Source organism: Octopus bimaculoides, chromosome 11 (assembly GCF_046866305.1).
Source record: "Octopus bimaculoides isolate indiv1 chromosome 11, ASM4686630v1, whole genome shotgun sequence".
NCBI classification, from domain to species: Eukaryota; Metazoa; Mollusca; class Cephalopoda; order Octopoda; family Octopodidae; genus Octopus; species Octopus bimaculoides.
In genome coordinates, this window is record NC_142938.1 from 8,303,073 (window position 1) to 8,317,758 (window position 14,686).

General features: G+C 38.2%; 1 protein-coding gene and 1 pseudogene across 2 annotated transcripts; both read left to right on the forward strand.

The window, feature by feature from the left end:
* Positions 1–5,491: 5,491 nt before the first annotated feature.
* On the forward strand, positions 5,492–8,834 carry LOC106880895 (retinol dehydrogenase 12). The gene has a single exon (XM_089359389.1). The coding sequence runs from the start codon at positions 6,687–6,689 to the stop codon at positions 7,632–7,634; it is 948 nt and encodes a 315-aa protein (XP_089215515.1). The 5' UTR covers positions 5,492–6,686; the 3' UTR covers positions 7,635–8,834.
* Positions 8,835–9,308: 474 nt separating this feature from the next.
* On the forward strand, positions 9,309–13,563 carry LOC128249044 (retinol dehydrogenase 12 pseudogene; annotated as a pseudogene). The gene has a single exon (XR_016243580.1). The product of XR_016243580.1 is annotated as a retinol dehydrogenase 12 pseudogene (transcript).
* Positions 13,564–14,686: the final 1,123 nt, after the last annotated feature.

Sequence of the window (14,686 nt, forward strand, 5' to 3'; positions counted from 1 at the left end):
ATCTTTGCAAATATTTTCTCCTGAATTATTTGCTCCATATTGAAATTATGTCCTTGTATATGTATACACACAAACACCTTCTAATTTCTTTTTTTCTTTCTCTTAGCAGTTACAACTGCGAAAGCTGATTATGTCATTTTATCTAAACTGGAATGTATATTTTCCACATTCGTATTTGAATTTTTTGTATTTCAATAATTTTTCATTGCTTTTATTCATTCTCAAATTTGATGGACATAAAGCGGCAAGCAAGCTCAACAAGAAATCTCTAGTGAGACTTTTTTTTATTGATGTACCCCCAAAGAGATCCAGAATGATGGGTCCAAACATGTTTTGCACTTAATAAAAGTCTAACACACATTCCATCTCCTACTTTATTAATACTATATATATATATATTTATTTTTATTACTTTTCGCTACTTAACATCCTAGGTTAATATCCTAAATTAACATTATTTACTTTACTTTACTATATAACGGTTTTCTTAACCGATATTTAACGATCTAACTATTTAATGACCACTCGGAGTTATGACGAAATTTTACGAGCCGTCATTACATATTTTACAAAACTTAAAAACTTTGACTGCCGTATTGTGCGCTGTACGAGAACTACTGTTGTGATGGCAGCGCATCCCGAGCGCCCAGCCTCACCCTCCGACACGCTCGCTCTCTCACTCTGCCGCCTGTGGTCAGCCAGGCAACACAGTGACGCTCTCTGTACCTACATTACTATTTCGTCTCTTTTTTCCATTATCTCTTGCACCCCATACTACAAGATGCCTCCAAAGAGGAAGGATACATCTTCACCTGCAGCAGGAAGCGCCAAGAAACAACGAAGGCGGGAAAAAGGTGAGAGCTATCGCAGACGATACGGGTCTGGCACATTCTACCATTTTGAAGGACAAAGTTAAAGTGAAGGAGGCAGCCAGAAGTTCGACAGGCGTTAAAGCATGCATCACAAGACATCGGAAAGGTCTCATTCATTCACGAGATGGAAAAGTTGCTGGCAACCTGGATTGACGATCAGATTAAAAAAAGAATTCCGATGAGCCTTCTCACTATCCAAGCAAAGGCACGCAGTATTTTCACCACACTGAAGGAGCAACAGGTAGAAGAATCAACTGAGACATTTACGGCAAACTATGGTTGGTTTCAACGATTTCGTTCGAGATTTAATCTGCATAAATCGTAGCATCAGCGAGTGCGGATGTGGAAGGAGCAGAGAAGTTCGTTCAAGATTTCGACAAAATGATCGTCGATAGTGGCTATCATCCAGAACAAATATTTAACATGGATGAAACTGGGCTGTGGTGGAAGAAAATACCTGAGAGATCATACATCCGCTAGGAAGCAAAAACTATGCCTGGTTTTAAAGCTTTCAAGGGCAGAGTAACATTGTTGTTAGGTGGAAATGTCGCTGGATTTAAGTTTATTAGGCATCTTATGTACTGGGCCTGGAATCACAAACATACTTACGATGTCTTAGCTACAATAATACAGTATCCACATCCTAACTTTTAAGGTTTTCCTTGTGATAATCTTACTGTTACTTATTCATTTTTCAACAATTTATGTTAGTGATTCTTGGCCCTGTACTGCATATACTTTATACAGTACGGTATTCTGTTTTTATATGTACATACAGTACACTATACCGATAAAAAAAATACATACCCTATGAATATTCGTTTAACGACGAATTTGCGTAACGACAGGGCTGTTGGAACGTAACTCAGTCGTTAAATGAGGACAGTCTGTAATCAAATTGAACCCTGAAGAGATACAATATCCCATTTTTTATCACAGACAAGAGTGAGTCGAGATATTGCATCAACATATACATAGGTCATTAAACAAGTTTTTACGATGGATCGTGTTATAGCTCTTATTTAAATTGATATGTGCACAAAATTGTATGATTAACAACTTTTCATATGAGAACTTTGCTACTTTGATAACAGGTACAATATTTTTACCAAATATTTGGTAGAGATCTAAAAATACATACATACATATATATATATATATATATATATATATATATATATATATTACGACAGGCTTCTTACAGTTTTCATCTACCAAATCCACTCACAAGGCTTTGGTCAGCCTGAGGCTATAGTAGGAGACACTTGATCAAGGTACTACGCAGTGGGATTGAACCCGGAACTATATGGTTGGGAAATACGCAGCCACTCCTGCGCCATGCTTATTCAAAAGATATGTAGTAACGCCGTGCGCATGCGTGGAATTCAACAACCAAGCTTTCCCGCTTCATTCTGTCTCTTTCTTGTTGGCCAGCGATTGAGCAAGGACGTGTTTAACTGTCTCTCTCCATATTTCGAACTTACGCTCGACAGCTCGCTTACATCTACATACCAACGTCCCAACAACCATGCTCACACACATAGAAGCTGTAACAACAAACAAGAGCTAAAGATGTGTAGTAACGCCGTGCGCATGCGTGGAATTAAACAAGCAAGCGTTCCCGCTCAATTCATTCTCTTTCTTGCTGGCCAGCAATAGAGCATGGACATGTCAAGCAGTGTCTCTGGCATTCAAACCTGGAGACAGTCTCTTTACGTGTTTAGCTGTCTCTCTCCATCTTTCGGACTTACACTCGACAGCTCGCTCACATCTACATAACAACGTCCCAACAACTATGCTCACACACATAGAAGCTGTAACAACAAGAGCTAAAGATGTATATATTTACCACCTGAATAAAATGTTGTTTAAGTTGATAGTCTGGAGTTCAGCGTTCCGTTATATTCTTAATTTTATATAGGAAAGTCAGGTATACATCTAATGATGTATAACCAACTTTTCTATACTGGTGACCCCCGACGTGATTCGAACACACAGCCCGCTGAGCTGCAATAACCCACTTTCTTATAAAGTGGTGATTCGACGAAGAAACAAACGCAGCATGGACTCTGGACTACCAACTTATAACTGGTGAACCCCGACTAAAGAACAAATACGGCCATGGAGACTGAACTACCAACATCAACAAGCGCGGTTTCTTTTCTCGCCTCTGTTAGAGTGGATGTTTCCACTCATGAAAAACAGACAAGAATTACAGCCTGCGACTTTCCAATTGTGTACAAAAAAAAAAAGAACTTGGTATAAAACTCTCGTGTACTGACTTTCTTTCTGCTGTGATATCTCACATACATATAGACGGCCTGTTTTTTATTATGTTCTTATATGTCGCATTCACACTCTCACATACACATACATCTTTTATGCCACACTAAATATCTCTTGTTATTTCATACGGTTGTCTTTTCTATCGTCTCATTACTGGTATTTACGAAATCTATGTTACTGTAGTATAACATAATTACTTGTATATCATCTTTGATATATATTTTGGTGTTCGACCGTGTGACACGTTTAAATAAAAGGAGTCCTCTGTTTTTCCATTCGTCACCATTTCTCCTTTTTGAGTTCGCACGGTCGTTTTTTCATCTTGGGTTAAGAAAATTTTTCTTCGAGGTTTTCGCTAATGGCCGTACAGAGATTTGTCTGTCGACTGTCTGTAAAAGCGTACCTCTTCAAACACCTATCACCAAGCAGCCTTTTCGCCACCAGCTTCGTGCGCCAACCAAGATTACCACCGTGACGACAACAATTACTACTACCAACTACAAGCATTCCCCCCGACGTCGCCAAGTTTCAACTGACCCATTACCACCACACATACAGAACACAGCTATATTACAGTTCCTGCGCCGACGTTTTCACCATCAATGTACTGTCTACCACAATGTCGTGCGCCAACAACCCCACCACCAGGGACACACCAGATCAACACACTCGGTTTTATCTTCACTGTGGAGTGGAATTTATCCACTCACGCACAACAGTAAGAGCTAGCCGAATTGAATATTCCGTACCGGGTAACCGGTCACAACTAGCATTCCGACGCTCAACTATAGCTCTGCTCCTTGAGTATGGACATTCAAAATCAACTTGTGTAACTTTTATACGAACTGGATTTTTTGTCTCTACAGACACTTTTACTATGTTCTGTGTTTTTTTTCTCACACACACACTTGTGCACTCATACATTTTCTTTCCTTTCAGTAAAAACAAACACTCAGACTTTCACATTCCGTGATTCCAGTTCCTGGACAGTAGTCATCACGATTTGTTTTCTCATTGTCTCATTTGTTTTTTACTAGGTGGCATTTACTGCCCATATTGCATGTTTTTCTTTCATTCCTTCACTTTGTACATTGCATGCATGTATCACACGAGTGTACATTTCATTTCTTTAATTTTTCTTTGTGTGTGTTTTGTGCTACATTCTTGTGGTTGGTTTTCAGTGGCCATCCTGCCTCAGGCGTTCTAACAGATTTTATATTATCGTGCGTTTCTCGCACTGGCAAGGGAGCCCTGTAGTAACGCATGCGTGGAATTAAACAAGCAAGCGTTCCCGCTCAATTCATTCTCTTTCTTGCTGGCCAGCAATAGAGCATAGACGTGTCACGCAGTGTCTCTGACATTCCAACCTGGAGACAGTCTCTTTACGCGTATAGCTGTCACTCTCCATCTTTCGGACTTACACTCGACAGCTCGCTCACATCTACATAACAACGTCCTAACAACTATGCTCACACACACAGAAGCTGTAACAACTGTCAACAAGAGCTAAAAATGTATATATTTACCACCTGAATAAAATGTTGTTTAAGTTGATAGTCTGGAGTTCAGCGTTCCGTTATATTCTTAATTTTATATAGGAAAGTCAGGTATACATCTAATGATGTATAACCCACTTTCCTATAGATACAATGAAACATATTTTAAAGAAGAGGATCCACCATGTTAAGAACTTGATGGGGGCTGCGCTCAATCGAGATCCGGATGGATTCGGCCACCGTGGTCGGCTGGGTAGGAACAGTGGTTACCAGTGAGAAGAGAGTCCGGACGAAAGGTGCCGCGGAGATGTTGGTGAAACGCCGCCTAGGAGTTCTGGGAGAGCTGATCGCCGAGTTCGGACTGAAGCTGAACGTGGTTTTTGTACCTTCGGAGAGAAACAGGGCGGACACACTGACCAGGGTGAAAAGGGCGTGTCGGCTGGGTGACTCCGAACTGAAGAAGCTACATGCTATGCACCACTTGGGGGTGGATAGGACCCTGTATCTAGCGAAGATGATTGATGCTGACGTCACTAGGAGAAGCATCAAGAAAGTGGTCGGGAACTGTGACAGATGCCAGCCCATTGACCCCGACCCGGGTGGGCATGAGCAAGGGAACCTCTCAATAGAGCGAAACTGGAGGAGACTAGCTGTGGATGTGACGCACTACCGTCAGGGAATGTATCTCACCAAGAAATATATTTTGTATTTTCAAGTTATATTTTTTATTAAAATACCTAGTTATATAAATAAATCGGTCAGTTATCTTAGTTTTTGCTGTTCTGTATTCATTTATCTATAACTGAAATACTTGAGAAGACCCGGCAAGCCAAGTGAGACCAAAATCCAAGGCCTCTGCCAGGGGTGTAGCCAGCCCACTTATGCGTACCTTTCCTTCATTGGACACTAAACTCCGCTTGCGAAGACCTGTTGAGTCAAGTGAAATCGAAATCGAACTAAATTCGATGACTGGCACCCATGCCAACGTCTCCTTCATTGGACACTAAACTCAGCTTGCAAAGACCTGTTGGGACAAGCGAAATCGTGATGGCACCTGTACCAGTGGAGCGCTAAGAGCACCGTTCAAGTGTGATCGTTGCCAGAGCAGCTGTCTGGCTTCCGTGCCAGTGACACGTAAATAGCACCATTTGAGCGTAATCGTTACCAGCGTCGCCTTGCTGGCACTTGTGCCGGTGGCACGTGAAAAGACATTCGAGCAAGATCGTTGCCAGTGCCGCTGGACTGGCTCCTGTGCAGGTGGCACGTAAAATACAGCATTTTGAGCGTGGCTGTTGCCAGTACCGCCTGACTGGCCTTCATGCCGGTGGCAATTAAAAGCACCCACTACACTCTCGGAGTGGTTGGCGTTGGGAAGGGCATCCAGCTGTTGAAACTCTGCCAGATCAGACTGGAGCCTAGTGCAGCCATCTGGTTCACCAGTCCTCAGTCAAATCGTCCAACCCATGCTAGCATGGAAAGCGGACGTTAAACGATGATGATGATGATATTTCAACAAGCCACGCAAGTCTGAAAAGCAGGCGTAAAATGATGATGATGATGAACAGCAACATAATTTTAATCTAATACAAGTAAACTTTCTCATGTTAGATAATAACAACAACAACGACAACAAACTTGAATTGTCCCTTATCACAAACAAGCGACCCGCAGTACACCTTAAAAAAAGTCTCCGACTGCTGTCATGAAAGCTTACAAGAAACTGAAATGGCACGTTAAACTCAAACATCACCTCCAGTTCTTATACGCAGGCTGCAGAAAAGAAATGCTTGTCTTACTAGCTGTGAGACTCACAAAAATAGAAATGAAAACATGAAAATTTCTCTTGTTCGTTATAAAGATGAAATTACTCATTAGCACGTGAGCTTACGATGCGCCGACCATCGGGAAATACATGTTGTGAGATGTTTATGTAGTTCTTACGCACCTTCGTTCGACAAACCTCAGAACTGTATAAATCTGTGTTGTGAAAAGCTGTGTCAGTCCTGGTTCCTGTTGAAATCTCAGTATATTAATGATGTTATTGACAATTTTGGCAGGTGTAGCCATCACAATTATTTTACCATTATCGATTCGCTACTATATGAAAGGAGCCACCTGCACCAGCCCTGTTAAACTGGAAGGCAAAACAGTTATTATTACTGGAGCTAACTGTGGAATTGGATTCGAAACAGCCCGTAATTTATTACAACGAGGGGCTCGAGTGATCCTCGCATGTCGGGACGTAAATAAGGCAAAATCGGCTGCGAAACAATTAAGTGAATTAGGTTCAGGTGTTGTACTTGTTGAAAAACTTGATCTCTCAAGCTTCGATTCCATCCGGACATTCTGCAAGAATATTAAGCAACATATAACCTCTTTGGATATCCTTATAAACAATGCGGGTGTTTATTTCCACCCGTATGCTAAGACAGAGGATGGCCTGGAAATGCATATGGGGGTCAATTATTTTGGTCCTTTCCTTTTGACACATCTTCTACTGGAGTTATTTAAAAACTCTGATTCACCCCGCGTCATTTTTGTCGGGAGTATGCTTTACAAAAACGGGAAAATCGATTTTAACAACATGAATAGACAGGAGTTTTTTCATCAACACGGTGCCTACTGTGACAGTAAGTTAGCATGTGCTTTATTTTGCCGTGAATTTCGCAATCGAATGTCAGACACTAATATCAACATATATTATGTTCACCCAGGTGTAGTTAATACAGATATAAGTAGAAACCTTTTAAATTCATCTCTTTTGAAATCACTGGTCGATGTTTTCAAATTACTTTTAAAAAATTGCCAAGAAGGTTGTCAAACTGTTATATATTGTGCTGTTAGTGAAGAGACGAAAAACCAATCTGGTTACTACTACAGTGAATGCCGGAGACACGAATGGGCAAAGCAGGCACTGGATAAACAACTTGCTAAAAAGTTGTGGAACTTCAGCGAAAAAGTTACTGGATTAACCGAATGAAAATCTTAACAATTGATCTCTCATCAAATTATAATGTAACGCTACCCTTCTTTTCTGTGGAATAATTAAAAAATAATAATAACGAAAGAAGAAAGACCTCAGATGCAATTAATATAAAAATCTTGTTCGTCAGGAAATTAAAGAATTCGATAACAGTTTAGTTTTTAAGAAATACTGATTCGATCTTGGAAGGTGTGAAGTATCATTCATTTAATACAACAGAACCCTTGCAGGGAACAAAGAAAGTATCTTGTATTTTAACGTATGTTTCCTTTTCTGAATGAAATCAACGGCGACTTAATTGTTGATGTTACATGACGGTTATGGAAATATTTATTTGTTTGTTTATTATCGATCATGATCAGTGATATTGGAATATCCAAGACTGGCTTTACTAATTGAATGAGAACATTTTCAAACCAAATATTTGACAGTCCGTGCTGAGGTAATGTTCATACGAATGTGTTGAATTTTAACATCTTTCTAGTTGTTTTTGTTTCGTCGTGCTTTTAAGAAATCAGAATTTTCTGTATTTAATTAGTATAAAGAAAAGCATTCCTGCCGGGACCAAAAGCTAAGCCTAATAACTCTTAACGAATCATACGTTTCGGTAATTGTATTAAATGCAGTTAAATACTGCCGAATGAAGAAAAGGCAAACCTAAATGTGACCGTCAAGTATTTGTTTTGAAAAGTTTTCGTGTTGGACTTTAAATCCAGGAGTCTCTGATTTATTTAATGAGGGTTCCGCGTAGGAAGATCACTGATCCCAAATTGTAACACAAATATATGGTTTAATGAACATCATTTTCAAAACTTTCTTACACGACTTTGGAAGTTAGGTATAACAGTTTTTAGGCATACCTACACAAATGTGCCTCGCCCCATCAACTTTGTACGTATGTGAACGTCACACCATTTTTCTTTTTTACGTTAAATTCCGATATAATCGTTATCTACAGCTTCTGAAAGTTGTTTATACAAAACTTCACTAAAAAAATATCGTGTCTATATGGTTTTATACCATGTCGTTCTATATGATGTGTGTATTATTACGATGGAATTCAGTTGTTGAAATGTTTCAAGCTCGGATTCAGTATCTTAAATTTGCTATGTTCCAGGGCAAAAATACAAAATCAATTACCTTAGAAATTTCAATCGACTTTTTATTCTGCCAATAAAATCCTTTTTTTTTTTTAAACGATGGTATTTTCTAAGTGTCTTTTTATGAAAGGCATACCTTTCATCTTTTACTTGAGTGAGTCATTGGACTCTGGCCATGCTGGGGCACTACCCTCAAGGATAGAGTTGAACAAATCAACCTACACACTTATTTATTTTTTTGTGCCTGGTACTTATTCTATCAGTTTCTTTTGCCATATTGTTAAGTTATGGAGAAGTAAACAAACCAACACTGGTTGTTAAGAGATGGGCAGAAACAAATACAATGGTACACTTGCACACGCATATATGACAGGCTTCCACACAGTTTCTGTCTGCCAAATACCTTCACAGGCATAGCTTGGCCTGAGGCTATAGTAGAAGACAATAGCCCAAAGTACCGTGCCATGCGACTGAACCTGAAACCGCGAGGTTACAAACCAAGCTTCTTAACTATACAGCCATACCTGCACCTAATTGTATATGACTTGTAAATAATGATTTCTGAAATAAGAGCGAACTTTTAGAGGAAGAAAAGAACTGAATTCATTGATTAATATATATTTGACTGACAGTGGAAAAAGGAAAAGCTAAGTCAACTTTGGTAGGGTATGAACTGGCAAATTACCATATATTCAGGCAAATAAGGTGCACCTCCATTTTGGCAGGCCTGACCGGTGGAGGAGAAAAAAAACTGCACCTGACCCCGAATTGCCAAGCTGAATATCTCACATTTTCATGTATAGGAACACTGAAAATTTAAACTGATGCCCTTTCGGTGAGCTATTGTGGTAGGTTAAGTTCCAATACTTACCTTAACACAATCGAATTTCACCTCTGTCCTCCACTGTCACCTGTATTGTCTATTAATAACAGGAACCAAGTCTACTCAGAGCCTGACCTTCAGTATGTAAGGTGCAGGGGTTCTTTTGGAATGTATTTTGGAGGGAAAATATGTGCCAAATATGTCCAGTGCCAATACATCCAATTCGATACCAGACTTGGATGAAGATGAGATTTTTCAGCATGACGGAGCTCCATGCCACAGATTGCATGCAACACAACAGAGTCTGGCTGATGAAGGTGTTACCGTATTGAAAAATTGGCCAATTCAAAGCCCTGATTTAAATATCATCTAGTAAATTTGGACAGAACTAAAGAGAACAGTTTGTCAGAAGAATCCACGCAATTCGTACGCGTCTCTTCCCAGGCGCATTGAAACAATTATTGAGGCTAAGGGAAGCCACACAAAATGTTAACAATGTACAGTAACTTCTTAAAACGAACATTATGTAATAAATTTTCATTATAGACATTTTTCTGTTTGAAAACGCTGTATCTTGATTGGTTTATGTGAGGCAGCCCCAAATTGTTGCACGGTCATTTTTGGTTGTCGTCTCACATCTTTCCGTTTCATTCAGAACACCTACTACAAAATATAAAGATTGAGTATGGACACGGCTCCAGCAGGGCCAATGTTTTAAACTATAAAAATCACAATACGAAACATCCACTTATAAGTTGGCTATTAGTAGAAATTTACAGTAGTCTAAAGTGACTGAGATTTGTACGGTACTGTATTATAGTGGTTGAATAAATATAGATCGATAAAATGAGTACTAGACTGAAATGAATACTGGGGTTGAACTGCTTAACTTAAATTTATTGATATGTTACTGTAGCTTACTTCCAATGATTGAAGTTAGTAAAAAAGTTCTGATACATAGTACAAGAAATTTACTTTTGGTACATAACCATATTATATACATTAGCCGCACACTCTTAAATATACCTTAATATAGTAAATTAATACTTGTATTTATTTGAAGTACATTTATTCTCCACGCTTGCATGGGTCAGACAGAATTTGTTGAGGCAGATTTTCTATAGCTGAATAGTCTTCCTTTTGTCAACCCTCACCTGTTTCTAAGTGAGGTAATGAAAAGCAGGCGTATGATGATGATGATGCTGAACAACATAATTTTTATCTAATACAATTAAACTTTCTCATGTTCAATAATAACATGAAGAAGTCTCCCTTCCATACACATGCAAGCATGTATCTGACTCATACACTGTTCACTTTCCAGATATTTGTACAATACTACATATGCTTTATACGCACTTTTGACAAGTTGTAGTGCACCTGAGCACTGTATACAATAATTTCATTATTATTATTATTATTATTATTATTATTATTATTATTATTATTATTATTATTATAACAACAAACTTGAATTGTCCCCTATCACAAACAAGCGGGCCTCAGTACACTGTAAAAAAAAAGTCTCCGACTGCTGTCAAGCACGCTGGTAGCAAATAAATTACGAGAAACCTAAATGTTAAACCCAAACATCGCCTGCAGTTCTTATGCGCAGGCTGCGGAAAATAAATGCTTGTCCTTCCAGCTGAGTGTGAGATTCAGAAAAATGGAGATGAAAATATTTAAATTTGTCTTGTTCATTATAAAGATGAACTTACACGTTTGCACGTGAGCTTACTTACAATGCGCCGATTGTGAAGAAGTACATGTTGTGAGATCATTATGTAGTTCTCACGCACCTTTGTACTATAAACGTCAGAACTGTAAAATCTGTGCCGTGAAAAGGTGTGTTAGTCCTAGTTTCTATCGAAATCTCAGTATATTAATGATGTTGTTGACAATTTTGGCAGGTGTAGCCATAACAATTATTTTACCATTATCGATTCGCTACTATATGAAAGGAGCCACCTGCACCAGCCCTGTTAAACTGGAAGGCAAAACAGTTATTGTTACTGGAGCTAACTGTGGAATCGGATTCGAAACAGCCCGTAATTTATTACAACGAGGGGCTCGAGTGATCCTCGCATGTCGGGACGTAAATAAGGCAAAATCGGCTGCGAAACAATTAAGTGAATTAGGTTCAGGTGTTGTACTTGTTGAAAAACTTGATCTCTCAAGCTTCGATTCCATCCGGACATTCTGCAAGAATATTAAACAACATATAACCTCTTTGGATATCCTTATAAACAACGCGGGTGTTTATTTCCACCCGTATGCTAAGACTGAGGATGGCCTAGAAATGCATATGGGGGTCAATTATTTTGGTCCTTTCCTTTTGACACATCTTCTACTGGAGTTATTAAAAAAGTCTGATTCACCCCGCGTCATTTTTGTTGGGAGTGCGATTTACAAATACGGGAAAATCGATTTTAACAACACGAATAGACAAACGTTTTACCAAAAACACAGTGCCTACAGTGACAGTAAGTTAGCATGTGCTTTATTTTGCCGTGAATTTCGCAATCGAATGTCAAACACTAATATCAACATATATTATGTTCACCCAGGTGTAGTTAATACAGATATAAGTAGAAACCTTTTAAATTCATCTCTTTTGAAATCACTGGTCGATGTTTTCAAATTACTTATAAAGAATTGCCAAGAAGGTTGTCAAACTGTTATATATTGTGCTGTTAGTGAAGAGACGAAAAACCAATCTGGTTACTACTACAGTGAATGCCGGAGACACGAATGGGCAAAGCAGGCACTGGATAAACAACTTGCTAAAAAGTTGTGGAACTTCAGCGAAAAAGTTACTGGATTAACCGAATGAAAATCTTAACAATTGTTCTCTCAACAAATTATTTCTGTGGAATAATTAAAAAATAATAATAACGAAAGAAGAAAGACCTTATACTTCTCGGATGCAATTAATATAAAAATTTTGTTCATCAGGAAATTAAAGAAATTCGATAACAGTTTAGTTTTTAAGAATTACTGATTCGATCTTGGAAGGTATGAAGTATCGTTCATTTTATACAACAGAACAGGGAACAAAGAAAGTGTCTTGTATTTTAATGTATGTTTCTTTTTCTGAATGAAATCAACAGCGGTTTAATTTCTGATGTTACATGACAGTTATGAAAATATTTATTCGTTTATTTATTATCGATCATGATCAGTGATATTGGAATATTCAGGACTGAGAACATTTTCAAACCAAATATTTGACAATGCGTCTTGAAGTAATTGTTCATGCGAACGTGTTGAATTTCAACATAGCTTTCTAGTTGTTTTCGTATCGTCGTATTTTTAAGAAATCAGAATTTTCTGTATTTAATTAGTATAAAGAAAAGCATTCCTGCCGGGACCAAAAGCTAAGCCTAATAACTCTTAACGAATCATACGTTTCGGTAATTGTATTAAATGCAGTTAAATACTGCCGAATGAAGAAAAGGCAAACCTAAATGTGACCGTCAAGTATTTGTTTTGAAAAGTTTTCGTGTTGGACTTTAAATCCAGGATTCTCTGATTTATTTAATGAGGGTTCCGCGTAGGAAGATCACTGATCCCAAATTGTAACACAAATATATGGTTTAATGAACATCATTTTCAAAACTTTCTTACACGACTTTGGAAGTTAGGTATAACAGTTTTTAGGCATACCTACACAAATGTGCCTCGCCCCATCAACTTTGTACGTATGTGAACGTCACACCATTTTTCTTTTTTACGTTAAATTCCGATATAATCGTTATCTACAGCTTCTGAAAGTTGTTTATGCAAAACTTCAATAAAAAAAATATCGTGTCTATATGGTTTTATACCATGTCGTTCTATATGATGTGTGTATCGTTACGATGGAATTCAGTTGTTGAAATGTTTCAAGCTCGGATTCAGTATCTTAAATTTGCTATGTTCCAGGGCAAAAATACAAAATCAATTACCTTAGAAATTTCAATCGACTTTTTATTCTGCCAATAAAATACTTTTTTTTTTTAAACGATGGTATTTTCTAAGTGTCTTTTTATGAAAGGCATACCTTTCATCTTTTACTTGAGTGAGTCATTGGACTCTGGCCATGTTGGGGCACTACCCTCAAGGATAGAGTTGAACAAATCAACCTACACACTTATTTATTTTTTGTACCTGGTACTTATTCTACCCCGAATTGCCAAGCTGAATATCTCACATTTTCATGTATAGGAACACTGAAAATTTAGGCTGATGCTCTTTCGGTAAGCTATTGTAGTAGGCTAAGTTCCTGTACTTACCTTAACACAATCGAATTTCACCTCTGACCTCCACTGCCACCTGTATTGTCTATTAATAACAGGAACCAAGTCTACTCAGAGCCTGACCTTCAACATGTGAGATGCAGGGGTACTTTTCAAGTGTATTTTGGAGGGGAAAAAAGTGCATTTTATGTACCAGAAAATGTATTTTTTTATCTATTATCTTTTCCTGTTATCTGTTATTAGACTGAGGTGCACTGCCTTGAAAAATTTGAGCTGAACGAAATTACTCCAGTACTTATGTTTTAAGCCTGGAACTTATTTTATTGGTTTCTATTATGAAACCACTAAGTTACAGGGATGTAAACAAACAAACATAAGTTGTCAACCGGTGTGGGAGACAAATACAGCCACAAGGACTCACACACACGTATATATGACAGGCTTCTTTCGGAATTCCAAATATCAAGTCTATTCACAAGGTTTCAGTCGATCCAAGGCTATAGTAGAGTACACTTGCCCAAGGTGCCACACACTAAGACTAGACCTGGAACCATGTAGTTGGGAAACAACCTTCTAGCCACACAGCCATGCCAGCACCTATACGAACATAACAAAATCCCGCAAACTATTTTGTCAAATAGCTCCTTCCTATAACATATACATTATCGTTCAAATGAGAATAAAAATGCTTTTGATGGGGGTGGGGGTGTATTCTATTTTTCCACAGTCCTAGATAAAACCCAAATTGATAAAATCTATTCAGAAAGGTCTTCTTGATGGCTTTATTATCTTGTATTCTTATCATCCAATCACCTCATCTTCACTTATGTATATAAGTTTACATATGTATGTATATATTCATATATGTATGTTTGTGTGTGTGTATAT